The 27,239-nt window shown below is 41.9% G+C and overlaps 3 protein-coding genes across 3 annotated transcripts; all 3 read left to right on the forward strand.

The window, feature by feature from the left end:
* The first annotated feature begins 2,312 nt into the window (after positions 1 to 2,312).
* On the forward strand, positions 2,313 to 7,828 carry LOC102698260 (transmembrane emp24 domain-containing protein 4-like). The gene is made up of 7 exons (XM_015336645.2): positions 2,313 to 2,546; positions 3,056 to 3,156; positions 3,645 to 3,770; positions 4,247 to 4,393; positions 4,999 to 5,103; positions 6,094 to 6,501; positions 7,272 to 7,828. Exons 1-7 carry the CDS (start codon positions 2,411 to 2,413, stop codon positions 7,305 to 7,307), a joined length of 1,059 nt encoding a protein of 352 aa, XP_015192131.1. The 5' UTR covers positions 2,313 to 2,410; the 3' UTR covers positions 7,308 to 7,828.
* Positions 7,829 to 8,648: 820 nt separating this feature from the next.
* LOC107075471 (transmembrane emp24 domain-containing protein 4) lies at positions 8,649 to 14,186 on the forward strand. The gene is made up of 5 exons (XM_015336722.2): positions 8,649 to 8,909; positions 10,270 to 10,370; positions 11,102 to 11,227; positions 11,695 to 11,841; positions 12,438 to 14,186. Exons 1-5 carry the CDS (start codon positions 8,756 to 8,758, stop codon positions 12,585 to 12,587), a joined length of 678 nt encoding a protein of 225 aa, XP_015192208.1. The 5' UTR covers positions 8,649 to 8,755; the 3' UTR covers positions 12,588 to 14,186.
* A 523-nt stretch (positions 14,187 to 14,709) lies between these two features.
* On the forward strand, positions 14,710 to 25,881 carry ddx56 (DEAD (Asp-Glu-Ala-Asp) box helicase 56). Its single transcript, XM_006625514.3, has 14 exons — positions 14,710 to 14,794; positions 16,045 to 16,206; positions 16,780 to 16,934; positions 17,478 to 17,648; positions 18,255 to 18,345; positions 18,642 to 18,883; positions 19,373 to 19,519; positions 20,034 to 20,147; positions 20,449 to 20,543; positions 22,033 to 22,106; positions 22,778 to 22,867; positions 23,256 to 23,361; positions 24,391 to 24,494; positions 24,657 to 25,881. Exons 1-14 carry the CDS (start codon positions 14,738 to 14,740, stop codon positions 24,741 to 24,743), a joined length of 1,695 nt encoding a protein of 564 aa, XP_006625577.2. The 5' UTR covers positions 14,710 to 14,737; the 3' UTR covers positions 24,744 to 25,881.
* The last annotated feature ends 1,358 nt before the right edge of the window (positions 25,882 to 27,239 follow it).

The following is a 27,239-nucleotide window of genomic DNA, read 5'->3' on the forward strand; positions in this document are numbered from 1 at the left end:
TTTTTAAATGATATCTAAGCAAATACATCTGGCTTCTGGGAAAGGATTATTGCCAATGTGAACCTTTGTTTTAGCTTTGCAAAAACTGCACTGCAGTTTTGGGTGGTCCTGGCCCTGTAGGGACAGACTTCTGCTGAGCTGGTAGAGGTGAGTTTGCCTTCAAATCCCCACCTGCTGAAAACATGGAAGGAAAGCCTCCTTGCTTGAGCTCAATCAAGAACTAAAATAAAAACAGAGAGAGAGAGAGTGCTTGAATTGTAAGCTCAATACATTGTCTAAGTGAAGCAGTGGAATTTGTAAAGTACAGATGTCAGTTTTCTTCAGTGGTTTTATGTGTGTCTAAGCAGCCATGACACAGTCCTGTTACATGTGGCAGGTGTTAAAATCTTGGTAAGGAGATTTTAGAGTCAACTGAAACCCATTAAAAGACATTTTAATGACATTCGAAATCCCAGGGTGATAAATCATCATTCCGGACTCACCGTGCGATACCAAGATCCTCTGTATACTTGCTCTCAGACTTTCTTTAGTCTTTGAGATGACAATATAACTACCAAAATCCCCAGAATTAGACTGTTCAATTTCCTGAATAGATGCCTTAATCAGGAATGAAATGACAATATTAAACATACCACATTAAACCATCTGAGCATCTTCAAATCTACCAATTTAATTTAAGTGATCACCTTGAAGGGAAACCTACGACAAAATTCACTTTCTCCTGCTGCAGTAAATATGAAAACAAAATACTAAATGTATGTCCATTTAGGTTGACTTTTTTCAATATCCGTACGTTATCACCTTCAGTTTTTCCAGATACGAATAAATGTATCATCAAAAACAGATCAGGTCCAAGAAGCTCCGTAATTAATCTAATTGTACAGACAAATGAGATGTAATAAGTAACTGACAGGAGGAATAGTAACTAACAAGCAGGAAAGGAATAAACACAAGTACTATTGAAGAAATCATTTCTGAACGATAATTTCTGTTGTTTACAGATTTTTGTTTTGTGGTCCATAAACTTGCCTACTCTGGTCTTGGAGAGCTTACTCTTTGCTTTCATGCTTCTGACTTATTACATCTTTTATTTCTAAACACAGCATGGCAGTAAGAAATTTATAGCCTGCTCTAAATTCAATACAAGCACTTTTGTGAAGGTCATCCGAAAAAAAAATCACCATACATTTAGGTTGCTGTTTCGATAGTCAGACAATCCATAATGAGTTTAAATCACAGAGGAGGTAAAAACTGTGTGGCAGTTATTGTAGAAGCAGTGTTCTTCACAGAACAGGTATGATATCATCCATTGAATAACGGAGTCCTACGAGACCCCTCTCTCTGCATCTTGGATATAGAGCTCAAAGTTTCCCCTTGCTGTGAACAATTTAATTTCGACTACTTTAGTTCAATTAAGTTCTAGATTCACAACTGAGAACCACATTTGGGCCATTTAATTCCTCTTTTATCCATTATGTTCCTTTCTCTGTTATTGTTTTTTTTAATTTTACAAAAGAGACAGATGTGGAGGATGAAAAACTAGTTTTGATCTTTAAATATTAAAAACTGAAAGTACTGGAAAGTGATGAATTGATTGTGATTTTCCACACCAAAAATGTACTTGGATCATATATGAACATATGGGTACATATAGATGTATTGGTTCAGGTGGGAAGCTGCATCAGCATGCGTAGGCTGCAAAGGAACAAGTAATAGGTTTATTCCATGCTGAAAAAAAAGAAGAAAGAAAACACAACGTTTCGGCCGTGGAGCCTTCTTCAGGTGTCATATAGATGTCATATGATGTCATATCGATGTATGTAGCACGGACTCAAGAAAGACCTGGTTCAAGTACTCAAAACCTCAAGGGTCATTGGCAAACGTCAATCCAGTGGGCCTCTTGAGTATCGACAGTGAATCACAAAGCAGAAGTGCATCTACAAGTGCATTTTAAAACAGGGAAATTAAAAACAGGAAGCATTTCATTATGCAAACCGTCGTGGAGTTAATGAATGGGCTACCCAGCCTCCTGTCAAAGAGAATATTCCTATTCACCACTTTTTTCTTGAGGTTAAAAGGCATATACGGGATTTCAAATGCACATAATAATAGAGGAAAACACCATGAATTCAACTAATTGGGAAAAGTGTCTTACATAGCCAGAAAATAAACAAATCTACACTGTATAAATAGCACATTGTTGTAAGATAACCCCGTGCTATTTTACCGTTATACTCTTTCTGCGCCTGCTCACAACCGATTAATTTATAGGCTGCAAAGGACTGCGCAGACTCAGTACTCTGTTCTCGGAAGTCCCATAAAATGCTGCGCATGGCTATTCCGAAGTTGAGATTGTGCTTGCGTTGTTGAGAAATAGAGTTGATGTCGCAGTTTGTCAGTTTTGTCCACGATGTCTCTGTTCTCGCAGTTTGTCTGTCTGTTCTTGCTCGCCACTCTCAGCCTCACCCGAGCGCTGTACTTCCATATCGGAGAGACGGAGAAAAAATGCTTCATCGAGGAGATTCCTGACGAGACCATGGTTATCGGTACGTACAGGTGAACTACAGTACCTGACCGCAATCATCTTGTTAGAGTTCAGTTTGAGGTACTTGCAAGTGTTCTTTGATTGCGCTACTTTAAATCACCCTTTTTAAAAGATTAGGATCTTTTGCAAGTATTGATCACTTAAGCAAAGAATTACAGTAGTTAAGGGAACTTTTCTCCTTCTGAGACTTTTTGTGTTTTAACAATTACCTATACAATTCCTATACTGGACCTCTTCAGGACTGGTTTAGAGATTCCTGGTTTATAAACGACGAAGAATTCACTCTGATCCATTTGGGGTTTTATGAACTGCAGCCTCTTAAAGCAAATGTGGTGAAAGAAAGAGAAAAGCAAGAAGCTGTGTCCGTTCTAGATAGTGTAGCAAGTTAACAAGCACATCAGGTTGGTTCATAAAGTGTGCATCAGAGCCAACCGATTGTGCATCACAAGTCTTGGTTCTGTCGTTGGACCGAGAGCAGACATGCTGATTCCTGTTGGGTGTTTCTCCCAGGGAAATACCGCATACAGCTCTGGGACAAGCAGAGCAGCTCATTCCTGCCGTCCACACCTGGCCTGGGGATGCATGTTGAGGTCGCAGATCCAGGCACCAAGGTAACATTTATACTACTGTACATAACAGTCATCTGCACCTAGGTTAACAACTCAGTCAATAACTGACTGAGTGTGGAACAAGTCAAACTGCTATGCAATTGGAGTTTAACGTCAAAGAGCATTGTTAAGTGGATTCCATTTTTTAAAACAAGTTAAAATATACAGTATCCATTTTTTATTATGGAGACAACAGTTTTACAGCCTTCATGAAAGAATAACCTAAAAAGAGCAAATTTCAGTACTGCCTGGGACAGGATGATAGTGTTTGTTCATTTCAGATTCATTTCAGAACACAACATACCTGTTTCGCCTGGTTCAACATTACTGAAGGCTTGTATTAAGATCTGCAACTAACAATTATTTCACACAGAAGAAGTACAGTGGTGTATTAAAATGCCCTGAATCTGAATCCAGGCAGTTCCCAGGCCTTTCTGGCTCTCAGAGTGGTAGGAGTGACGGGACACTTGTCGGCTGTCTGTGTGTCGTAGATCATGCTTTCCCGGCAATATGGTTCTGAAGGGTGCTTTACCTTCACCTCCTTCATCCCTGGAGAGCATCGGATTTGTCTGTATTCCAACTCCACCAAGATGGCGCTTTTTGCTGGGGGAAAGCTGGTAAGCGACCCTGCAGGTGTTCGGGGCGAGACCTGCCTTTCAAAGACTGCACTGAATTTTCCATATTATGCGCTTGCAGCTTTTTGTATTGTTACAATTTTCATATACAGTCTGTTGTTGCAGTTTTTTAGATTTCAGATGACAGAGCACCAAAAACCTCTAAGAAACATTAGTGACTGGAAGAGGCTGCCATTTACTCTGCTTTCAGTCATGTTCTTGAGTAATCCTAACATTTGTTGGAAGATGGAGAGAACAGATCTAGTTCAGAGAAACTCTGAAAGCAATAACAGTGTTATTTACATTCGGTTGAAACCAGAGCAGGTTGTTGCAATTTCAAAGTTTAGGTTTACATCCACTTCATAAACTCTTCCCTGATCACTAGGTGCTAGGTTTATATGATCTATTGTTACAGATCTATTTCTGAGTTGCATGAAATATCTTGTTTTACCTCTTTTTTTTTGCTCTCCCTGTGTCAGAGAGTCCATCTGGATATCAAAGTAGGGGCCCAAACCAATAACTATGCTAAGATTGCTGCCAAAGACAAGCTGACCGAGATACAGCTCAGAGTCAGGCAGCTGCTGGACCAGGTGGAGCAGATCCAGATGGGGTACGACTACCAGCGGGTGAGAGAGGCCCAGAGTGGCTTGTCAGTGTATTTCAAGTTTGTTGCACATCTCGTTGTTCCAGTTCTTGCTTAAGACTATTCCCTCCTAAATTTGTTTGTTGTGGTCATGTTAAATAACTATTACAGTGAGCATAGCATTGCAGAAAACCTTACAAGGCTTCATGTTATACACTCACTGGTCAGAATATTATGGTTGTGGAACTCCAGGTCCTTTGAATAGGCTGTCTTTGTGATGGGCAATTTGTAGCTGAATTGAGGAGCAGGAAAACACACCCCAGGTTTAAGTAGGATTAAAAATCAGTGGTATGGATGGAATGCACTGTGCAATCCCCTCACTGGTACCCTCAATTGAGGGAGATCCTACTAGAAAAATAGAAGGGGTTGTAGCTGCAGATATTTTCAAATCTTTTTAAAAACCTCTTGGAATACAGGTCAAGTCCTCTTCAGGCTGTTCTTGTTGCTCAGCTAATGTAAGGTGTGGGGTACAGTGCTTTGGTAATGGGGCTCCAGGCAGTGTGCACCTCTGAAACCAGCACAGAATACCCGTAACAGTCTGGGCCAGGAGAGGCTGTGTTTTCAGTGTCTGTGTGTCTGTCTCGGCAGTACCGCGAGGAGCGCTTCAGGATGACCAGTAAGAGCACCAACTACCATGTGCTGTGGTGGTCCATTGCCCAGACCATCATCCTCATCATCACCGGCATCTGGCTAGTAAGCCTACTTTATACTAGTATTAATTCCCATGGAAAGGCATTTAAGAGTCCTGAGGTGTTGTATGTCCGTTCCCAACTCATCTTGAAACACACGGAGCTTTGTTACAGACTTTGTGTTTCAATTCCCCTTCATATTTGAAATGTACAATATGTTTTTGTTTCTAAAGCTGGGCCACATTTTGAGCTGTAAACCATTTGCAAAGCTTGAATAAAACTTATTGTTAAAGTGAGCTAATAAATAGTAATTTATTTAATTTAATAAATAGTAATTGAAAAAGTCATTTTGATTATGGTCAGGGTGTTGTTAGAGGGCTGAGATACTGAACTATCTGTGGTGTTTTCTCCCAGATGACACCTAATTAATACATCTTATTAAGCATCACACAGTATCTGAAAGTTTTTACTCAGGCATAGTATTCAGTTCAATTGTATACAGACTTTGTAATGGACTGGCATCCCTAGGGTGTCTCCTACCGTTTGCCAGTTACTTGCTGGGATAGGCTCCAGCTCCCCCTGCAACCCTGAATTGGATAAAGCCGTTAGAGAATGGATGGATGTATACAGACCATTACACGTTTTCAAGTCCAGTAACTGGATACCAAATGGTAAGATCTTGTCTTAGAAATACACATCACATAAATCGCTGGTAACTGAGAGACATGTAGAAGACAGTTTCTCTTTCCGTGTACCTGCTCTGAAACGTTCGTTAATCTTCAGGCTGAGAATAGCCAATACAACTAGATTTTTAAGATAAAGTTCCCAAATGGGTAGGAATAAAATAACAGAGGGGTGTAAAATCTTGAAATACTGATGAAAACAAATGGCAAATTGTATTGGGTGCTACAATAGCGCTAATTATTGTGAATCCACTGTTATAACTTTTTGGCAGTACAAGATAAAAAGTAGTTAAGAGACCGAGTTTCCCCAACATAACTCTAGCTCAGAAAATTGATAAGCGATGCTTAAATCGATGTGATTTCCTCCACAGAGAAAAGACACCCATCACACTTCTGATGTGCAGAAGGTAAAGAGAGAGCCACCCCAAGCTTCTGGCTTTGGAAGCAAGCAGGTCAAGGTTGATTCCTTGGCAAGTCCCAACGTGCTTGTATCACAGGCCACAGTCTTCCAGAACACCAAAGACCAAAACCAGGAACCAGAGGAACAAGCTGGTGAAGAAAATGAGGTTGAATTCCAAGAAACTGCTGACCTCCTGCACTTGTTTAGTGATCACGGGTGCCAGCTGCCCAAACACCAGTGTTGTGCTCCCTACCTATCAAACTTTGTGTCATCTGAGGAGGCATTACTGGCTGAACACAGTGGTGCCAACAAAAGGCTCACAAGTCTACTTTTGCCAAGTTCTTTGATCTCTGGAATAAAACTGGACAAAGAAAAAAAGGTGAGGTGATCCATTGTTAGCACAGTCAATGTGGTTTTTCTACATTTGGCGTATGTCTACGACTGGAATGATGGGTCCCCAACCAAAGGCAAAGCTCTGTTCATTTTTTCAAGGTCACGTGGCTAAGCCTGTGATAGGGCTTGCCGTTAGAAAATGACTTTCTGTTTTCAAAAACTTTGTAAACATTCATTCACAATGGAGCTTTAATATTTTATCTGGTTACCATACACTGACAAATGTTTATAAATCACGTGTTTTAAATATAAGTGAGCAAGTGATTAATCTCTGCTTTACAAATTACACCTTTTTCTTAATGTGACTGCTGAAATGTTTAGCTCTGTCCATACGGCTGATGTGCTCATTTCCAGAGAACACTGTGACACATCCTGACTGTATCAGCTTGAGTTGGTACTTGCTTTTAGAGACTGAGCATGGAATTAAATACCAGTATTGATACATACATAAATCATATTAAAATTGTCATTTAACTAATTCAACACTTGTTCAGTTTTACACTGGAATGTTAAAGATAAAAGCAAATTAATGTGCAGATGGATTTAAAATTGAACTCAATTAACATCCTAGTAGGCATATATGGAAAACAGTAATAGGTGAAAATAGTCTGCTAGATGAGAAAGCTGATTGGTTGATGGCATTTCCTCATTTCCTAATGTAATGTAGTTTTACAGTGTTCTCTGTATCATAGTTGTGTGATATCAACATTGTGTACATTATTAGAAAGGATATAACCTGTTTCTTTTACAATACAGGTCTGGACTACATCAAGCAGCGGGTGGAGCTCATAACAGACCCTGATGAGCTACAGAACTCCTCCGATAAAGTTTTTTTTTTTTTAGCTTTTGTGAAGTCTTCTGTTGTACAAGAAAGTGCCAAACAGCTTGAAGGATATCTGACCTGTTCAGTAGACAGCATGGATCTGCTCAGGTCAATACTTACAATGAGGGAGACGTCCATCGGGGTCAACATGAGATTATACTTTTATACTTCTACTTAAGCACTTTTTTTTAAAAACGAAACTTGCACTTGTATATTTTTAAAGAAACCTTTTGCACATTTGAGGCAATTGAACTCTTTTTACACCCCTGTAAAAGATATTATTTAACTAAGTACTAGGCCATCAGAGCTCCTTCAGTTTTCTGTGAGTTATCATCGTGAAGGGAAACCCATGACAAAATTCTTCCTCTCTTGTGTCAAATATAAAAAGCTATTGTCTGCATGAATTAGGATGCAAGTCCTGTTAAATGTCCCATCTGCACTAATCTTCTGTTTTCCCAAATACAAATAAATGCATCCTGTGTGGGGAGTAGTTGTCATGTCCGTGTAAGATTTTATGATCTTTTACATCTATGACCTGTGTTGATAACTTGATTTCCCCCTTGGGGATTAACAAAGTGTATCATATCATACAGTGTTACGTTTAGCTTTTTACCGCCCCTGTACCTTATGAAATTACAGCAGTTTCCCTTTAACATGTTTGTAAAACTAAACATGACAAAGGAATGTATTAATACTGACCCTGGTATGCCTTAATAATAACTACTGTATATCTGTTTTATCTGACTCGATGTTTCCTGTGTCTTCTAGTTTCATATACAGAACTGTATGCAGTATGTATGCTTATCAACTTGCTTATTAAGAGTTTGCTCTGCTGTTTAAAACAAGGGAGCTCTTAGTAGCTGATCCCTTAAAGAATCTTTCTGCGGTGGTCAAATGTTACATTTCAGTTAACACACTTCAATTTGCCTGTGATTAAGATTAAGACCTTGGTTGGAACAAAAATGAGAACGTAAAGATGTACCCCATGAGCAGAGTTAGGAACAACTGATTTAAGTAATATACTGAACCCCCAAGATATATTGTACTCTCAACTTGGACCCAGACAAAAGTATCCTGATCAACCCCTTTTTCCTGACGTAATAATGCACGTACCAGATTTACAATGAACAGAATAATCTTCAGGAAAATATCCTGAATTGAAACAGTTAGGAAAGTTGTTGTCCTACGTGGCCAATAACTGTATACTGTACATACATTGCTGTATGATAACCCCGTTTTAGCAATACGTCATCCCTTTTTCCGCGCATGCTCAAATCGACTACTTTTTGGGCCGCAAAAACACTGCGCAGACGCAGTGCCCTGGGTCGGAACTGCTGGAAGAATCCGCGCATGCCCGCTCGGAAGCTGAGGCTGTGTGTATTGTGCGGATTCGACGTCTCAGGTGCAGCCGCTGTCAATGTCAGTTTTGTCCAGGATGTCTCTGTTCTCGCAGGTTGTCTGTCTGTTCTTGCTCGCCACTCTCAGCCTCACCCGAGCGCTGTACTTCCATATCGGGGAGACGGAGAAAAAATGTTTCATCGAGGAGATTCCCGACGAGACCATGGTTATCGGTACGTACAGGTGAACTACCTGACCGCGTTCGCCGTTGGTTAATAAAACTGGGTTCGCTTTCGTTTATCTACGTACGCCCATCCCTCCTGGGACGACGAACCTTCCTGAACCACTTCAGCAGCCCTTCAATTGCTCTTTATCGTTTAAAAAGCGAGCTGGCATAGAGTGTATAACGTTGTTCGGCGTCCTCTACGGAGATGCAGTTCTCTTGTTCACAATTCTCTCGTGTGCTTGCTACAGTATGCTTACTTGTGGTTTTGTTTTGGTTAAAATGTCAAGAAATAATGAAAAAGACTAATATTTCATGTTTCAGTGTGTGCGTTTCATTCTCATAAAACGTCGTCGTGTAAACAAATGGTTAGCTGAGTGCGCAGGTGCCATGGTCTTAGTTCTGCACCTGTGCTCGCTTCTGTTATATCGACGGGTCGCCCTTGACACCTTTAAGACGAAAAACAAGTTTTGCTGGTTTGCGTTTGTGCCAGAGGTGCATTGAAATTCTTATTCGCACCGATCTCTCGGGGCATACACAGTACAACTGATCACCTCACACAATGTAAACAGTACATTACAGAATGGTACAGAATAAATAATAACAACCACTTTCAATAAATGTGGCAGTGAAAAGAATATGATACTCCATACAGAAGGTGCATTGCAGTTAGTTTTAAAGATGCACACTGGATTGAGGTAGAAACGGTTCTTAAGTCTAGTGGTGCAAACCTAGTGGTTTGAAACAGCATGGGTTGTGCATATGTTAGTCTGAACCGAAATATGAGCAAAGGTTATTTGTATAAGTCACCTTAAAGTTGACTTTTTAAAAAATATTAGTCGTTTTTGTAAATGTTGGCCAATTAAGCAAATAATCTGTTCCGTTTAGGGAACTCTTGTTATTATGGGTTGAAGGGCATTCTGATTTTTGTACCGAATGATCTGCAAATCACTTAATTAAAAAAAAATCTCCTTGATAATCCACAATAGAATTCTGTTGGTCTTTTAGTGGTCACCCATATAGCCTCTTAGACCAGGACCTCCACAGGACCTGGATCTGAGACTCCTAGTTTATACACTGCAAATGATGAAGAATGCCCTTTGTATAGCCGTTTGTTCCATTTCAGGTTTTATAGGCTTACTGTAGGCTCTTCAAGAGAATGTGCTGAATGAAGCAGAAATGCAAGCACCTATGTCCTTTTTAAATAATCTAGCAGGGTATGAAGTACAGGGTAACCAGCACCTAATGCTGCTTATTATACAAGGGCCTGCAAAGTGTGAAGCAGAGCTATGTGCTTGTGCATCGCAAGTCTTGGTTCCGTCGTTGGACAGAGAGCAAACATGCTGATTCCTGTTGGGTGTTTCTCCCAGGGAAATACCGCACACAGCTGTGGGACAAGCAGAGCAGCTCATTCCTGCCGTCCACACCTGGCCTGGGGATGCATGTCGAGGTCAAAGATCCAGACACCAAGGTAGCGTTGGGTCTCATAACTCTGGGGCTGCATGGAAGACCAGTGCCTTTTCAAGCAAAGACAGTTCAAACTTCCTCCTGAATTGTAGACTGCTTTCTAACATGCCAGTAAATTGTTTTACACTGTGGTTCTGCAATTTTCACCTAGAGGCGAAGCATATTTAAAATATTATTTAATCTCCACGTGGCTATCACCTGGCGCTAGGTTAATTCCTCAGTCTAAAGCTGCTAAACCTGGAATAAAGCAATCTGTTATGCAGTGAGCATCTTATTGCAAAAAGCATTATTTATTGTCATGTGGGTTGCATTCGTTGAACAGAAGAGAAAATATATAATGTCCAATTTGACATTGTGGAGACAACATATTATATTTTCCATGAAACAATAACCTTTGAAACACATTTTCGTCTGGGAACAAAAAAACCTCAACCACATTTGGGACACAAAAACAAATTACTTTTGGCATTACGCTCAGGATTTTACAACACGCCACATGCTAGTGCTGAACATGGCATGATGAATGTACATGAGTTAACAAAGTACACTTGGCACAGTGTGTGGGAGGACTTGTTGCTATATATTAGTGTTGGTGCTTGGCTGGGGTGTTACTTCATTCAGATCCCTCCTTTAGATTTGGATGCCATTCCATGCACTGTATTAAAATGTGATGAATATGGGTCTGGGACTGGTGGGAGTGAAGAGTCACCTGTTGGCTCTGCCTGTGTGTCGTAGGTCGTGCTTTCCCGGCAATATGGATCGGAAGGCCGCTTCACCTTCACCTCCCACACCCCTGGAGAGCATCAGATCTGTCTGCACTCCAACTCCACCAAGATGGTGCTTTTTGCTGGGGGGAAGTTGGTAAGCAGCCCTTCATACTACCGTTCTGGCATTTTGCTTCACAGGTGTTCCAGGCAGGTCCTGCCTTTTGAAGATTAAAATACATGCCATCTTGTGCTCTTGCAGCTTTTTGTATCGTTGCAATTCTCAGGTACAGGGTGTTGTTATAGATGATTGAAATTCAGAACACTGAAAAACACTAAAAACCGTAATCAACTTAAAGAGGTTGCCATTTATTCTGCTTTGAGTAACTTTCTTGGGTAATCCTAAAGTTTCAACAGTTGTCTGATGGAAGATGGAAAGAGAGAGAAGAGAACTGGTTCTATCAAACTCATCTAAGTTTCTCAGAGGGAATCACAGTATCCATTAACAGTTGAAACATCGTGGTTTAATCTTGCTTCAGACCTCACAGACTTTCCTGATCACTAAGAGCTAAATTGATGTCATACGTCATGTTTTTTTTTAATTTCCCTGTGTTAATCTGTCAGAGAGTTCACCTGGATATCCAGGTAGGGGAACACACCAATAACTACCCTGAGATTGCAGCCAAAGACAAGTTGACAGAGCTGCAGCTCAGAGTCAGGCAGCTGCTGGACCAGGTGGAGCAGATCCAGAAAGAGCAGAACTACCAGCGGGTAAGAAAGGCCCAGAGTGGTTTGTCAGTATGTTTCTAGGTTGTTCTACATAGTTCTGATCCGTTTCTTGCTTAAGAACTATTTCCTGCTAAAGTCTTTTGTTGTGGTCATGCTATTGCATAACTTCTGCAGTGAGCATAACATAGCAGAAAACATTACAATGCAACATACTGTACACACACTGGTCAGAACATTATGGTTATGGAACTCCATGTCCAATGAATAGACCGTATAATTTACAGCAGCAGTAAATTGATTTCCATTCACTTCCCAGCACAAAATACACCTTACAGTATGTCTAAATGCTATTGAAAATATGTGCTACAGATGCACTGTGCAATCCCCTCACAAGCACCCTCAATTGAGGGAGATTCTGTTAGGATGGGTTAGATCTGCAGATATTTTAAAACCTTGTGGAATACAGGTCAAGTCCTCTTCAGGCTGTTCTTGTTGCTCAGCTAATGGAAGGTGTGGGGTGCAGTGCTTTGGTAATGGGGCTCCAGGCAGTGTGCACCTCTGAAACCAGAACAGAATACCCGTAACAGTCTGGGCCAGGAGAGGCTATGTTTTCAGTGTCTGTGTGTCTGTCTCGGCAGTACCGTGAGGAGCGCTTCAGGATGACCAGTGAGAGCACCAACCAGCGTGTGCTGTGGTGGTCCATTGCTCAGACCATCATCCTCATCATCACCGGCATCTGGCAGATGAGGCACCTGAAAAGCTTTTTCGAGGCCAAGAAGCTGGTGTAATCCTGCATGCCCTCTGCCAACCCCCTTCGTCCTCCAGTGCTCGTTACTGCGTCTCCTTTCTTTAGGAAGAGGTGGAGGTGCGACGAGTGGGACTCAACCTGATGCCCAGACTATTGATCCAGCCATTGAAGACTTTCACTTTGGCTCCGTGGAAAAATCCTGTTGGACTCTCCGTGCTGGGAGTGGGGAAGGGAAGAGTAATTCAAGTTTTAAAGTAAAGGCAGGTTCAAGGAATGATAAGAGTTTTTTTTACCTATCTTCCTCCTTTTAATGGAAGATCCCCTTTAAACAATAAAACAATGGCATTGCTTACTTGATATGGTAAATGTCAGCATATTTCTGGTTCTAATTAATAGGTAATTTGTACATTTGAGGTGACTAGACGTTCTCATTTACAGAAATCTTAACCCCAAAATTACGTTTATTTTTTGTAATTCCCATGTCAGGGTTCATTTAAAGTTCTTATTGGAATTAAGTGAAGCTTTGGTTTTCTAACTGTTGATATTTCATCAGTGAATACGCAACACATCTGCAGACTGTACATGCTGTGTGATTCATATGTACTTTAATATTACACATAGTAGGCAGTATTCCTAACACATGCATTCCTCTCTTTTCTACCCAAAGTAATGCAGGGGTAGGTAAATAACTTTAATATTATTAACACTTTAATTCAGAATGACAGTGGTGAGTTGGAGTAAAGTTTTGTTTTTCGTATGAGTTGGAACCAATTGCTTAACTGTAGTGGAGTAACTGTGGTCAAGTCCGTGGAATGAAATGTAGTGTGTTAGGTGAAGAGTTAATGTGAAAGGAGGAATTAAAAAATACACTTCAGGTGAGGAACGTGATGTTGAAAAACATTAAGATAAAGTGAATACTATATTGGGGAAGAAATTATTTATTGAGCTTTGAGAGAAAAACAAATGATTGTTGGCTTCACGCAATGAAAGAAATTGGTCTTGTGAATCACAGACTGAGAAAAAGCCTTTTGGATATAAATATTTCAGCTTGATATTGCAGTACATTTAAGTCTATTTATTTTGTTTTTGAATTTGAATAGTACGGTTTGTTACCTTTTGATTGCCTGCTCTGTATTGTCTGATGTTTAATGCCATTAATGTATTTATGAAAATGTTTTTTCTGATCAACAATAGATCTGATCAATAGACCCTTTCACATTTTAAAGAAACAAAGATATCCTATTGTCACATGGTACTATATTCATGCTGCTAATACAAACCAGAATGAAACCAATGTCATGTTGGAATTACTAATGCCTTTATCGTTTTGCACCACACATAACGTCGTTTTAACTTGCAAGATGTGCAGTAAAACATCACACCTCATTTAAGGCAAGAGGCACGTTTCTTTCAGTATAAGTAATTTCTAACGTAAACGCTAATTTTGGATACGTGAGCAGCTTTTTCACAAGAACTGTTTTCAATTATCTGGTCCTTTGAAAGAAGACAACACTTACTGTAGCCACTTATTCCTGTTTTTAAGTTACAGTAAAAAAAAACGTTTGTCCAGCTGCTGTACATGTTTTTCTTTAAATACAGAGCTTTGTGTTCAGTAAATAAAACTGACTTATGAATACTGCTTTTTAGTGTTGTGGTTTATTTGTCCCCTTTTTTCAAAATACGGGTAAAGCCTTTTCTAGGTTAGGTTTTATTTAATTTTAATAATTACACAGCTTTATACAAAATCTGAATATGGTTAAGTAATCAGTAAAACACAAGATATGAAGAGCAACTCAGAATGTAAACTGAAGAAAAATATTTTAACGTTGTCTTATGTCCTAACACTGCAAGCTTATTAACACGGTTTATACCAATTTGTACCAATTGTATTTATTTTAAAGATGGCTCGTTTAATTTTTGAAAATGGACAAGTTTCTTTAGCCATTATGGATAATATTAACAGTTTTATCAAGAGCAGGACGGTATTGAGAAGTTTTATTGGTTAAAAACCACTTGTCTCTTAAGCGAGTACTAAGGCATTTTATCTTGGCGTAGTTTTCGTCTGCCTTCCAAGTTTAAGTCGCTTTCGAACATACTGCTCCTCCAAGCCGCCAGGTGTCGCTGCTCGTTTCTGTTTGAGTACTTCATCAGCCCCGATTCTTCCGGAGATAGCAGACACACGTGGGAGCAATGGCTGCTGACAGACTGCAGTTCCATGAAATGGGGCTAGATGATCGCCTTTTAAAGGTAGGTAAAGTTGTGTAACCGGCGAATCTTTACTACAGAAGAGTATGGGCCGCCTTATTCTTTTTTGGGTAGCGCTGTGAAGATCGGTTCTCATGCAAAGAAGCCAATTCTCATGTCCACGTCTCGTCTATCAGTAGTGTTGAGCTGCAAAGATTTCAGAATTGTAAGGAGGTGATAAAATATCTAAATGGTTATTTCTGTTTTGTTATGTAATTTAATCTTATTACAGACGTTAAATTGTTCAAGAATAGTTTGTAAATCTTCCAATCTCATTTTACAGTTACTGTTTAGGTGGTAAATTTGGGAATCCTTAAGTGTTGGGATTAATACATTTTAACCTGACCCTAAAAGTTGTCAATTCAAATGAACTGCCGCAAGAGGGTTTCTTTGTGCACAAATGCGTATTCTGTCTCAGCTTCCCTGTAATTTGACTCGTAACGTAAAAAACAACAAAATTTGAACTTTCTTACTTTGATGTTAACCAACACCCAGTTTCAAACAGTTTGTTCAGGGTTTACTTTTTAAAAGTGCTCCCACGACCCCCCAAAAAAATAGTGTTCATCATTCTTTGCTCCTAGTGTAGTTGTTGAGTCTAAAAAGGTAGAATCCCCCTCCCGTTTAGAATGAGTTCGTATGTTTGAATTGATCCTCTCAAACATACAAACATAGTTCTTTTCGAGGCCAGATTTAAGTTTAAGGTGGGCCGTCACTGAGTCTAGTGATTTCCCTTGTGTTTGCACGAGTGAAATTAGTATTGATTCTTATCACCACATCTGTTCAGATCCCAGAAGGAGGTCACGGAGTTCACGCAGTATACTTAGCAATGGCCACGAAAGTGTGTATAAATTCTTAAAAACGTCAGTGTAAACATAACATAGGGAACAGTACAAATAATATATGCTGAGAAAAAAGGAAAATACAAATCACATTCTGATTTGTCATTTCAGTTCATAGCTGTGCATATGTGTCTCTAATACGTGTTTGTCCAACACAAACTTTTACAGCTTTTGTGTGTGTTTTGGATAATCTGCTAGGCAGCAGTACAACTGTGATAGCAGGTTGTTGTCTTGTTGTCACTGTGTGGTCACTGATACCATGAAACTGGGCTACATTCCTCACATTGATACCGGTGTAAGTGGTATGGGATATGGATTGTAGACCCTGTACATCTTCATGTCAGCCAGGTTTCAGGCTGTAGTGTTGTTCCTGTGTGGGGACTGGAGCTCCGATATGCGAGTGCTCTCTCCTAGGCGCTGGCAGACCTGGGCTGGGCCCAGCCCACCCTGATCCAGGAGAAGGCCATCCCCCTGGCTCTGGAAGGGAAAGACCTCCTGGCACGAGCCCGAACTGGCTCCGGCAAGACCGCCGCCTACGCCGTGCCCATCATTCAGCACATTCTCTCCGCAAAACAGGTAACCAGCAGCCCACTTGGCACTTGTGTTAGCCCTGGCCAAGACCTCAGCTGATTTCATGTTGCTGGGGAGTTTGAATTATGTGCAGGCGTGTGTCCATTTGGGATCAAGGTGAATTTAACATCACTTTATTAACCCTATACAATTTCTTGCATTAGGAATTAGTCTTTTCGCATACCCCAGCTTGCTCTCCATGAGACACACAGACAGGGAGAGAGCCTGGGGTCAGAGCGCAGGGTCAGCCATTGTACAGCGCCCCTGGAGCAGCTGGGGTTAAGGGCTTTGCTCAGGGGCCCAACGGAGTAGGATTCCTCTGCTGGCTGCGGGATTTGAACCGGCAACCTTCCAGCCACAGGCGCAGATCCTGAGCCACAGAGCCACCGCTCCGCCCCCCCATTTCGGGAAGTGGCACCGACTTTTGTTCTCCCCAGAACAGGGACCATATGCCGGTTCCTGCTTTGCATGCGGGTGCTTCAGGTCTGCTTGTGTAGTGTGATGCCAGGGAGGCGGTTCTGCGCTGAGAGTAACATGGAGAGCCGGGCTGCCTCTGCTGTTTTGTGTGTGTCTGCGCAGACGGTGCAGGAGCAGGCGGTGAGGGCTCTGGTCCTCGTCCCCACCAAGGAGCTGGGCCAGCAGGCACAGACCATGATCCGCCAGCTCACCTCCTACTGCGCCCGGGACGTCAGGGTGGCAGATATCTCGGGCAAGGCCGACGTCTCTGCGCAGAAGTAAGCACCACAGGTGGTGAGGGGTGGGGGGGGATGGTAGGGGCAGAAGCTGACAAAAACCGACAGCGTTTTTTATAATGTGATAACGCTGAGTGCCAGCAGAGGCTTTTCTTTCCTCCTATTTGGACAGAGTCACCCCGGTGTATTGTGGAATGAAATGTCACTTGTGTCCATGCTACAACTTATTTTATTTTTATGTGCTTTTATTTGTTTTCATTTAAATTACAAGCCTGCCAATGTTTTCTAATTTGGAATCTTTACTACAAAATGCTAGAACTGAACATGTTAGGCCTAGAAGCCCATAGTGTTTTAAACCATTTCATAACCTCTTTGATTTCAGAGGGGTATTTGAATTCTCCCCTGGTCTTGAGCTGAACAGTGACCTTAGTATTCCTGTGTCTGATGTTTTGGTTTCAAAAGTACATTGTCCATAAAGTCTCACTATTTTTAAGTACCACCTGGCTGTCAGTATTGGTTCGCTCCGGGGGTCTGAGGTGAATCTGTGGGCCCCTGCAGCGTTAATCTCTGGGCTCTGTGTTTCAGGCCCATCCTGATGGAGAAGCCGGACATCGTGGTGGGCACTCCGTCACGGGTGCTGGCCCACCTGCTGGCCCAGAACCTGACCCTGCGCAGCTCCCTGGAGATGCTGGTGATCGATGAGGCTGACCTGGTCTTTTCCTTTGGCTTTGAGAGTGACTTGAAAAGCCTGTTGTGGTGAGGTCCACTGTGCCGTCTGACTTGGCTGCACACACACACACACACACACACACACACACACACACTGGCATCCAGCTGTTCAACCTGTCCAGGTGTTAGAACATTTATTTGTTCATTCCCATTCATAGCAGATCCACATTTCTTATTTTGTTCTTTGGTCAATGTACTAGCTTTCTTGAGTTAATACATTAAGACAAAGACTGTGGTGGCTGAGTAAATAATAAGTACACCATTCAGTTATTTACCTGACAGACTCTGAAAAGAAAAATATGGGAACCCTGGGACAAGGGACATGGCCTCTCCAGAACTAGGATTGGGATGCACTGAGATAATAGAGAAAACTGGAACTTTGATTTCTTCACTCATCAGTTATCAGTGTATCAGTTCTGATAAGATAAGTGACTTGCATCATTTAATCAGCACCTTTCATGCTGTTTGTCACCTTTCATGTAGCCATGGGTAGATGCTGTTGGTAGTCATATGCATGTAGCTGTCAATTTGAGTTTGCAAAGTCAAGGCATTAGTATAAGTATGCATGAGGACGTTTCCAGGTGTGCTACCTGACTGTTGTTTTCATTGCCACTCTTTTTGCTACTCCTGCAGCCATTTGCCCAAGATCTACCAGGCCTTCCTGATGTCTGCCACCTTTAATGAAGATGTCCAGGCGTTGAAAGAGCTGGTCCTACACAACCCTGTAAGACGGGACAGAGTTAGTGGGCAAGGGGCTTCTGCAGCTTGGCTCTAAATGACAAGATTCGATTGTCGCAATGGTGTTGCCGTCAAGGAGGTTTTTCTAGGAATCTGAGTTAGGTCATTTGAATAAAGAAAAACATAGTTATGCAATCCTGAATACCGGATATCAAATCTGATCTTTTTTCTAGAAATACATCTAATTGTGCAAGAGTTTGCTTGTTTTTTACTTTTCTGTTGCCATTCCAAGATGCGAGTATAAATCTTGCTCATGTGCGCCTTTTGGCTGTGCTTTCCCAGGTGACTCTGAAGCTGCAGGGCTCCCAGTTGCCGGACAGCTCCCAGCTGACACAGTACAGCGTGCTCTGCGAGGAAGAAGACAAGTTCCTGCTCATCTACACCCTGCTGAAGCTGGGCCTGGTCCGGGGCAAGACCATCATCTTCGTCAGCGCCATCGACCGCTGCTACCGCCTCAAGCTCTTCCTGGAGCAGTTCAGCATCCCTGCGTGCGTGCTCAACTCCGAGCTGCCCATCCTGTCCAGGTGTGTGTGACCAGGCGCTCTTTTTTTCTTTAGGATTTCTATGTTTAAGTGATGTGACTTTAATGGGGTCAGATCCTCACTCTGCAGTGCTGGTTCAGTTAGGCTGTTGATATTGACTTCACTATTATTCAATATCCAAGACTTCAGAGCCTGGAGGGTTTAGGGATCATTTTGGTTTCAGTTTCTTCTGAGCACGTAATTCCTTAAGCCAGTCAGATATGGATTAATTGCTCTAGTTAACCTGCAGTATCAGGTCATTAGCCACTGGAGACTGTATAATCTAATCTGCAGAGTTATTATCCTCCACGGGCAGGAATGAATATCAATGACACAGCTGCCATTATCAGCAGAATGGCTGGTCTTGCTCTCTGGACTCCCTGCATGCTCTTATGTATCGAATGAGCTGAGTGGCTCCTGACACCTGTGCTGTGATTTTAACCGGTGTGTTCCTGGAGCTCTCCAGACTGACTGCCAGGACTCTCTCTCTAGGTGCCACATCATTGGCCAGTTTAACCAGGGCTTCTATGATTACGTCATCGCCACAGACGAACAGAACCTGGCGCAGCCCAGCAGCGCCCAGGAGGCAGAGGGCAGTAAGGGAAAGAAGAAAAAAAAGAGCTTTTGGAAAGAAGGGAGGTGAGTACAGGGCTGGGAGGGAACAGGAAGCAGGGGGTATTACTTTTCAGACAGGGTGGCTGAGAGAACCTGCTGTAAGCTTATTGAAAGTAAAACCACAGTTCCATTTGTTCGAAGAGGCAGACATCTCTCCTGTCCAGGCCGGTTTGTGGTGTTGCTAGGTGCCATATGGGGGCTTGGCACATTGAAGTCCAGTACAGCCATCTGCCTAGAACACTAGGTTAGATGCACTGTGCGTTACTTGTAGTGACCTTTGCAAGTTACGGGTTTTCAAAAATAGTCTTCTTTTGTTATTAATGCAATATGGGACAGAACAGACAACAAGGCAAACCGCAGGAAAGCAAATTAAGTTTATTTTAAGAGTGTCTCTGTGTTTTCCATTTTGTCTTCTGTCGGTTCAGAGATTTCATGGCCTGTTTTGCTCTTTCAGGCTTGTTTTCCTGGCACAGGTGTGTTCTACCCTCTTTGGTCTTGGACCAGACTGAGCGGCAGCTCTTTTTGTTCTCACTTTCAGGGGAAAAGACAAGGAGTACGGAGTATCCAGGGGGGTCGACTTCCAGGATGTGGCCAATGTCATTAACTTTGACCTGCCCACCTCCATCGATTCTTATATCCACCGTGTTGGCAGGTAAGGTCCTCTCCTTCCATTGATTCTCTGTGTGTGGCTGTGCATGGGGTAAAACACTCCCTGCACTGACTCTTGCAGCTGTGTGGACTGTTTCATGAGTGACGCTTCGGCTAATTTGCTTCTCCAGTCTGCAGAGGAAGGCTGTACAGGAGTGGTTCACGGAACGTCAGTTAGTCTTCTCGTTCCCTGCAAGCCTTTATCAATAGCACAGGATAGGAATCTGGTAAGAATTTCAAATCCAGCAGAGAGAGCAGCCTCACCTGACCCTTCTCCCTGTTGGTTTCTGTCTGTGCCCCTGCAGGACAGCCAGAGCTGACAACCCTGGGACAGCCCTGAGCTTCGTCTCGCACGCGGAGCTGGGCCTGCTGGAGGAATTCCGGGACGGGCTCATGGGAGGTCAGCTCAGTTTGTCCATGTCTCCTTTTCTTCAGACTGTCATCCTGCATTCTGGGTCTCAGTAGAATTGTCAGATGTCACATGCAAAGGATGCCAACAGAGACGGCTTCTTTTATTTTCTCTTAAAAAAACCCGAACGTTTGGAGGATTTGGGGGTGGCCCTGCAGACATTTTGCTCATTATGTACCGCATGCTGAGCTGTCTACAATAAGCTAATGTCTGGCTGACAGTAGAAGTGGATCTAAACTCCATCCCTGTTCTTGTCAGTGATGTCAAGGCCCCAGCATTAAGGCAGTTATGGTTCTGTCTTGTAATTAAAATAAAGACAGACATTAATATGTTTGTGCTGCGGTTAATCTTTGAATGACTTACAGTACCAGTCAAAAGTTTGAGTATACCTGCTTGAAACCAGGTTTTTCATGATTATCTGCGCTTTAAACTGTATAAACTTGTCTATAAACACTTAATATTTAATTACATGGTATGTGTTCTTAATCTTAAGTGAACTGCATTGAAAATGTTACGTTTTCATTTTCAATAAAGTGAACACCCAAAGCAAGCAGATTTCAGTCTGAAGCCCAGGTTAGTTAAAAGTCAGAAATGTGTATAACATGGTGTTGGAACACTAAAAGAAATTTAAAATTGTCTTTGTTAAATGTTCTTACAGTGAACTAGCATGTTATCTCACTCCTTTTGTCCTGACCTTTTGTCACCAGTTATTGGTAAACAGGTGAGGGTCCACGATTACTATAAATATGAAGGTCAACCTTTAAGACAAATTGCAAGAACTTTGCAAGTGTCAGTAACTGTTCTGGCCAAGACTATCAAACTATATAAAGAAACCGGCACTCATGAGATCCGAAAAGGTCAGGCAGGCCAAAGGTGACCTGAGAATCAGAGAATACGTTCATTAGAGTCACAAGTCTGCAAAACTGGCGACTAACTGCCCCTGAAATACAAGTTGAGCTCAATGCAACTAGAAGTACAGATGTTTCAACATCAACTGTTCAGAGGAGGTTGTGTGTACTCAATCTTTTAACTGGTATTGTACATAGGAATATTTGAAGGTTACAATTGAAAATGAGCCATTTGCCTCATCTGGGTAGTTGAGTGTCTAGTGGCTATATGACCCAAAGTTCTTATCCAGCGGGTTTCTCAAAATAAGTTTAGACTATTTACTTTAATAACATAACTGAATACCTTGATCCAGATTCCCATCATGCTTTGTCCTAAAAAGTGCTTGTAATGATTTAGTTTGCTTAGCCCGTGATTCCTTTAGGCCTAGAGATGTATCGGGGAACATATTTACACAAATCATCCACACAGGGTTAAAGCAAGGTTACCTATCTTTTCTTATTTCAATTTTTAATTAAAATAAAATTAAATGTTCAGATCGGAGATCCAAGGTACCATCAAGAATTATTGTGTCATTTTTTACCCAGTTAAGTAAATATCTCAAGGTAAACAATAGGATTGTCTCTGGTTTCAGACAATGCAGAATGTGCCCTAAAACCATATGGATTTAAGATGGAGGAGATTGAGGGCTTCAGGTACAGGTGTCGGGTAAGTGATTAATGCTCCTGTGTGCTGCAGGGGTCTCAAGCTCTGTTTCTGAGAGGCCTTGAGTCTAATGGCTTGTGTTCCAACCTGTGTAGTCATTTAAAGGATTAACTTATTTAATTTATACATATTCGAATTTTGTAAAGAAAATACCATCTTTAATGGAGTGTATGTTTTAAGCAATCTCCCCTTAAAGACCTTATTAGTATTTTAAATATTCCCTTCCCGATGCTGCCTTAAAAGTAGTACATTTATACAGTTTATTAAATAATTAGACTGAATGTGTAGCTGAGAACTCAAGCACAACAAAACACAGAAGACATTGGGCCCTTCAGGAATTGAGGGGGAGTCCTCTGGGAACGTGACAATGTTTTGATAGCAGATGGCTGTAAATGTTTTGGAAAGTGTTTTATCCTTGTTTACCTGGACTGATTCTTATCTACCGTTGAGGCATAGTGTCAAAGGCCATGGGCATGTGCTTGTTTTTATGTTCAAAATATAATTTTTACACTGTCATTTGCTGCACGGCAGAAAATGAAGGGGAATTTTAAAGACTAAGGTAAGAAGATGTGTAGAGGCTTTGGTATGGCCAGAGCGACTCAGGATGGTGGATGTGTGTTGCGATTGTGTCAGGGAGTTGTACGGTGGCTGAGTCTCTCTGGCTGTGTGTGCAGGATGCCATGAGGTCTGTCACCAAGCAGGCAGTGAAGGAGGCCCGTCTCAAGGAAATCAAACAGGAGCTGCTCAACTCTGAGAAACTCAAGGTAGGTGCCTCCTCATGGTGTATCACCTGCATGTATAGTTACTGCAAGCTTAGACTGGGGAAAATACAAACTCAAATTTACAAGGATTATTAAACCTTTATGAGCAAATAGAATCCAAATTTAGTCCTAATATGGCACCAGATCCTTCAGGATAGGAAAAGGCCCAACACTGAATTGCAGTTAGATATGTGGTGCAGAAATCAGCAACTACATAATCATGCTTTATAATCAAATTGAGCCAAATATTGAAAGCAGACAGATTTCAGAACTACAGAGTTATTCACACAGGCTCAGATGACCAAATTAATTGACACCACTTCTCTCAGATGAATTGTAAAGTAAACTTTTTTTTTTCTTTTGGATTCATCTGACTGTGTCTTTTCTTCAGACGTATTTTGAAGACAACCCCCGGGACCTGCAGATTCTCCGCCACGACCGGGATCTCCACCCAGCCCTCGTCAAGCCCCACCTGAAGAACGTGCCAGACTACCTGAGTGAGCGTCTCCACAGCTTCTGCTGTTGCAGAGCACGTTACTAATAGCATGGGGGCGCCCAGTGCACCTGTGTTGATTCTGAGCATTACACAGTACACCGCTGCCCATTTTCCCATTATCATCGCAAAGGTTACGATGACCTGGAGCCCATCCCAAAGGTGTAGGGTGAAGGGCGGAGCTGTACCTTGGATGGTATTAGCACACGCACACAAGAGCAATTGAGACACACCAGTTAACCTATCTAGCATGTCTTTGCAAAGCGGGTGGACTGGAGCACCTGCAGGGAATCCTTTCAAACAAAAGGAAGAATGTGAACAGAGAGGCGTCCCGGCCCAGAATCGAACACAGGGCCCAATTGTGCAGACCACCGTGCCATTCACACACTAGGAAGTTAAGATTTCTAGTGTGAAATATATAAGACTCAGCAAGTAAAGGTTCTTACTCAGTGGGCCTGTGTGGTTTAAGCTGGGCACTGGACTTGTGACATGAGCTCATAGTTTTCCCCTGAGTGGGGATGCACAGTCGAGGGAGTCTTTGCCTCATTTGAGTGGACGTAGGCTGCTAAGGTAGCCTCAACTTTTATTTCAAATCCTGTTATTTGCTGGGCACCTGCAAGCCTGCAGTAATGTCAGTTATGCTCTCTTTTAAAACACTGTGGAGCTCACAACTAGTCACGTGGCAAATTGTTTCAGGCAGAGGATTGTCTCTGCAGGTCCTTCTGTTACTGCAGTTTTAACTGTAAAGCTGAGCTGCTAGAAATGTCACTCTGAGTGGTATAAAACAGAAAATTGTTGTTTAATCCAAATCGATTCTAAGTAATCATTAACAATGTGTACGCAGTTTAATTTTACAAACAAAAATGAATATCATGTACAGTGAATGAAAATGTAGGACCATCACTGTTTTAAAATATAGGAAAATAGGAAGGTGTAGGCCAAATCAGTAGGGTGTAGAATCTGGGAAGTCAGTCAGTGTTTTGTCAAGAGAGGTGAATGTGCTCACACCATTTCCATGTGCTTGATTTTTCAGTCCCTCAAACTCTGAAAAATGTGGCCAGCCCCCAGGTCAAGAGAAAGAGGAAGCGTGTGCGAGGAGCCAAAGCAGAGGGCGCCGTTTTGAAAAGCAAGTTCAAGGTGGGTGATGCGGCGAGTGTTTCTGTCACGTCTGTCAGTTCGAAACAACGCTTAGCGGGGCGACTCGTAGTGGGGTCCACTCGTACCTGTCGACACGTTCTCGAGGAGCTCCCTGTCGCGGCCTGTAACCCGTCATTTCTTTCCACTGTCGTGGTTCCGCAGCCGCACAGAGGCCGGAACCCACTGAAGAACTTCCGCTACACCGCGAAAGGGGGAAAAACAAAGAACAGCCAGGGGCCGCAGTCATAAAAACCCACAAGACGACGGGGCCGTTGGGAGAGCTCGCCTTCCTGGGAGAGATCGGAAAGTGGAATTTGCGCATCTCCAGCAGTGCAGTGGGGATCAGACTGAACACACCATCTGACTGAAGAACTAACGCGAGACTCATGCCCCCAGATTTCTTGTCTCCCTGCCATAATGCAGTCCTTCCTGCTCCACTAGCGGGCTTCCAGGAAGTTCTGAACTCATCCTGGGAAAGAGAATGTATTTGTGTGAGTCGGACTCATGTCTTCAGGCTTTGAGGATGCTTCAGCAGGCTGTGATAAAGGCAGTTCTGACATGGGCTGGTCACCTCCCTTCACTTGAACCTGTCCCCGCTGTTTAATATAGTTTGGTTCTGTGCCTGTTGTTGTAGGGCACATTTGGCCCAACAGACAGCCACCTTCAGAGTCTGTGTGCCATGTACAGCAGTGTCTCCTGGTCCTGGAGTATTGTCCTCCAACTGAGCTCTTGATTAATTAAGCTTACTGATTTCTTAATTGTACAAGCTGATTGCATTTATAACTCTTTTCTACACTCGGGTCTGAGTTTCAGAAATATTCTTAATATATTATTTTCAAGAAAACCTAGCATGCAGATCTCTATTTTAACTTTTAAGTTCAATCGTTCAAGGTTTAAGATATTTGCTCTTCAGTAGCTGTCTAAACATTTACTATAATTGATTATTAATTAATGACGTACTTACACAGTCGAGACTGACACTGTGTCACATGCATTGAAGTGTTCTTTGTGATGTACAGAACAATTACTTTCCACCTTGAAAGGGTAAACTAAATGAAAGGATTTCTAAAGCTCGGCTCCTCTTAGAGGATTAATACTTATTTCTAACCTTTCTTTCCTTTTCAACGGCTGAAACTGATAAAAAGCGAGTAGGTTGATTAAAAAATAACTGGGCTTAATTAATCAATGACTTCAATAGAACAGAATGCAGGCTGTGGTGTCCTTCATGGCCATGATGGGGAAGTGCTGATTTACAGCAAGTTTATTTGCAGAGGGTGACAGGTGACACAGTTCTATTGTGTCCACAACCCTTCCAGGACTCTTGTATTTCATTTATGCTTTGTGAACTATATGACTGTATGAAGAAATAAAGTACATTTAGTCTTTAGCAGTCAAAATTATTTTTGCTTTATAGTCACATTTGTAATCATGAATGTGTTATGAATGCCAAGTTCACTGTATTTTATTTTTGGGTAGTTCCATGCATACATTTGACATATTACAGTACATGTTTACATATTAGAACAAAACCACATTTTGTCTTCAACCCAGTAATTTCAAGCAGTCTTGAGAATTGGGACACCTTCACGTTATATAAAGAGTGTAAACAACACTTCTCTTCTGTTGCATATCCCTTGGAGGCTCTTACTGCATGACATCCATGACTCACTGATCTTAGTTAACTCTATAATCATTTAAGATTCTTGATTGGATTGAGGTGTGGGCTTTCACAGGGCCACTCCAGAACAAAGATATTTTTCTTTCTAAATCACTCCAGTGTGGCTTTGGATGTATGTTTTATTTAGGTCATTGTCCTGCTGGAAGATGAATCTTCTCTCAAAGATCCATTTTTCCTTCTGTCTTCACAAGTCTTCCAGGCCCTGATCTCCGTAGCATTTTACTGCCACCACCTTGCTTCACGGTAGGGATGGTGTTCTCAGGGTTATGGTTTCTGTTGCACTAAACATAACGCTTACTGTTGATGGTAAAATGGTCAATTTTGGTCTTATCGGACCATATAATCTTCTTCAACTTGGTCACATAGTTTTCCACATGCCATCTGGCAAAGTATAGTCAAGATTTGAGTTTTTTTGTCACTCCTCTATGAATCCCAACTTTGTGAAGCATCCAGGCAATTGGCATATGCAGTTATTCCCATCTCGGCCATGGAAGACTTCAATTTCTTTATAGTTGTCACAGGCCTCTTGGTTGCCTTCTTGACGAATGCTCTTCTTGTCTGGATACTCAGTTTTTAAGAGACCCTGTTCTTCACAGTTTCACAGTTGTGCCGTATTTTCCACATTTCTTTACAATGGACTTTACTGCCTTGGAAATTTTTTTATACCCTTCCCCAAGCTGTAGTAACCCTCTCCCAGATTTACTTTGAAAGTTTCTTTGTTTTAATGATGTAGTTGTTGGGAGCTGTAGGAATGAACTGTGGGACCTCCCAGAGGTAGGTATATTGATCCTGAACCCATGTGAAATAGTAAAAGATGAAAAAATCCAAGGGGGAGATAGTTTTGATAGTCACTGTTAAATGCACATTCAGTTGGATTTAAATCTGTGGATTGACTTGGCCATTGTCTTATTGGCCATATAGGTATGTTTTGGGTCGTTGTCATGCTGCATAGTTACCAAGAGCTACTAATAAGAATTTGTTTCAAAATGTTTCTGAATACATCTGCTTCAGTCTCCTGCTGCTGTCATTACTTACATCAATACAAACAAGCGATTCTGCTCCAGAGT

The sequence above is a fragment of the Lepisosteus oculatus genome, chromosome 2 (genome assembly GCF_040954835.1).
Source record: "Lepisosteus oculatus isolate fLepOcu1 chromosome 2, fLepOcu1.hap2, whole genome shotgun sequence".
Taxonomy (NCBI): domain Eukaryota; kingdom Metazoa; phylum Chordata; class Actinopteri; order Semionotiformes; family Lepisosteidae; genus Lepisosteus; species Lepisosteus oculatus.

Bases quoted from the DNA above. Each gene is read 5' to 3' on its own strand.
- ddx56 (XM_006625514.3), top strand. From the start codon at position 14,738: ATGGCTGCTGACAGACTGCAGTTCCATGAAATGGGGCTAGATGATCGC. The intron at 18,346-18,641 runs GTAAGACGGGAC...GTGCTTTCCCAG, and splicing joins AGCTGGTCCTACACAACCCT to GTGACTCTGAAGCTGCAGGG. The intron at 20,148-20,448 runs GTAAGGTCCTCT...GTGCCCCTGCAG, and splicing joins TATATCCACCGTGTTGGCAG to GACAGCCAGAGCTGACAACC.
- LOC107075471 (XM_015336722.2), top strand. From the start codon at position 8,756: ATGTCAGTTTTGTCCAGGATGTCTCTGTTCTCGCAGGTTGTCTGTCTG. The intron at 8,910-10,269 runs GTACGTACAGGT...TGTTTCTCCCAG, and splicing joins CGACGAGACCATGGTTATCG to GGAAATACCGCACACAGCTG. The intron at 10,371-11,101 runs GTAGCGTTGGGT...TGTGTGTCGTAG, and splicing joins TCAAAGATCCAGACACCAAG to GTCGTGCTTTCCCGGCAATA.
- LOC102698260 (XM_015336645.2), top strand. From the start codon at position 2,411: ATGTCTCTGTTCTCGCAGTTTGTCTGTCTGTTCTTGCTCGCCACTCTC. The intron at 2,547-3,055 runs GTACGTACAGGT...TGTTTCTCCCAG, and splicing joins TGACGAGACCATGGTTATCG to GGAAATACCGCATACAGCTC. The intron at 3,771-4,246 runs GTAAGCGACCCT...TCCCTGTGTCAG, and splicing joins TTTTTGCTGGGGGAAAGCTG to AGAGTCCATCTGGATATCAA.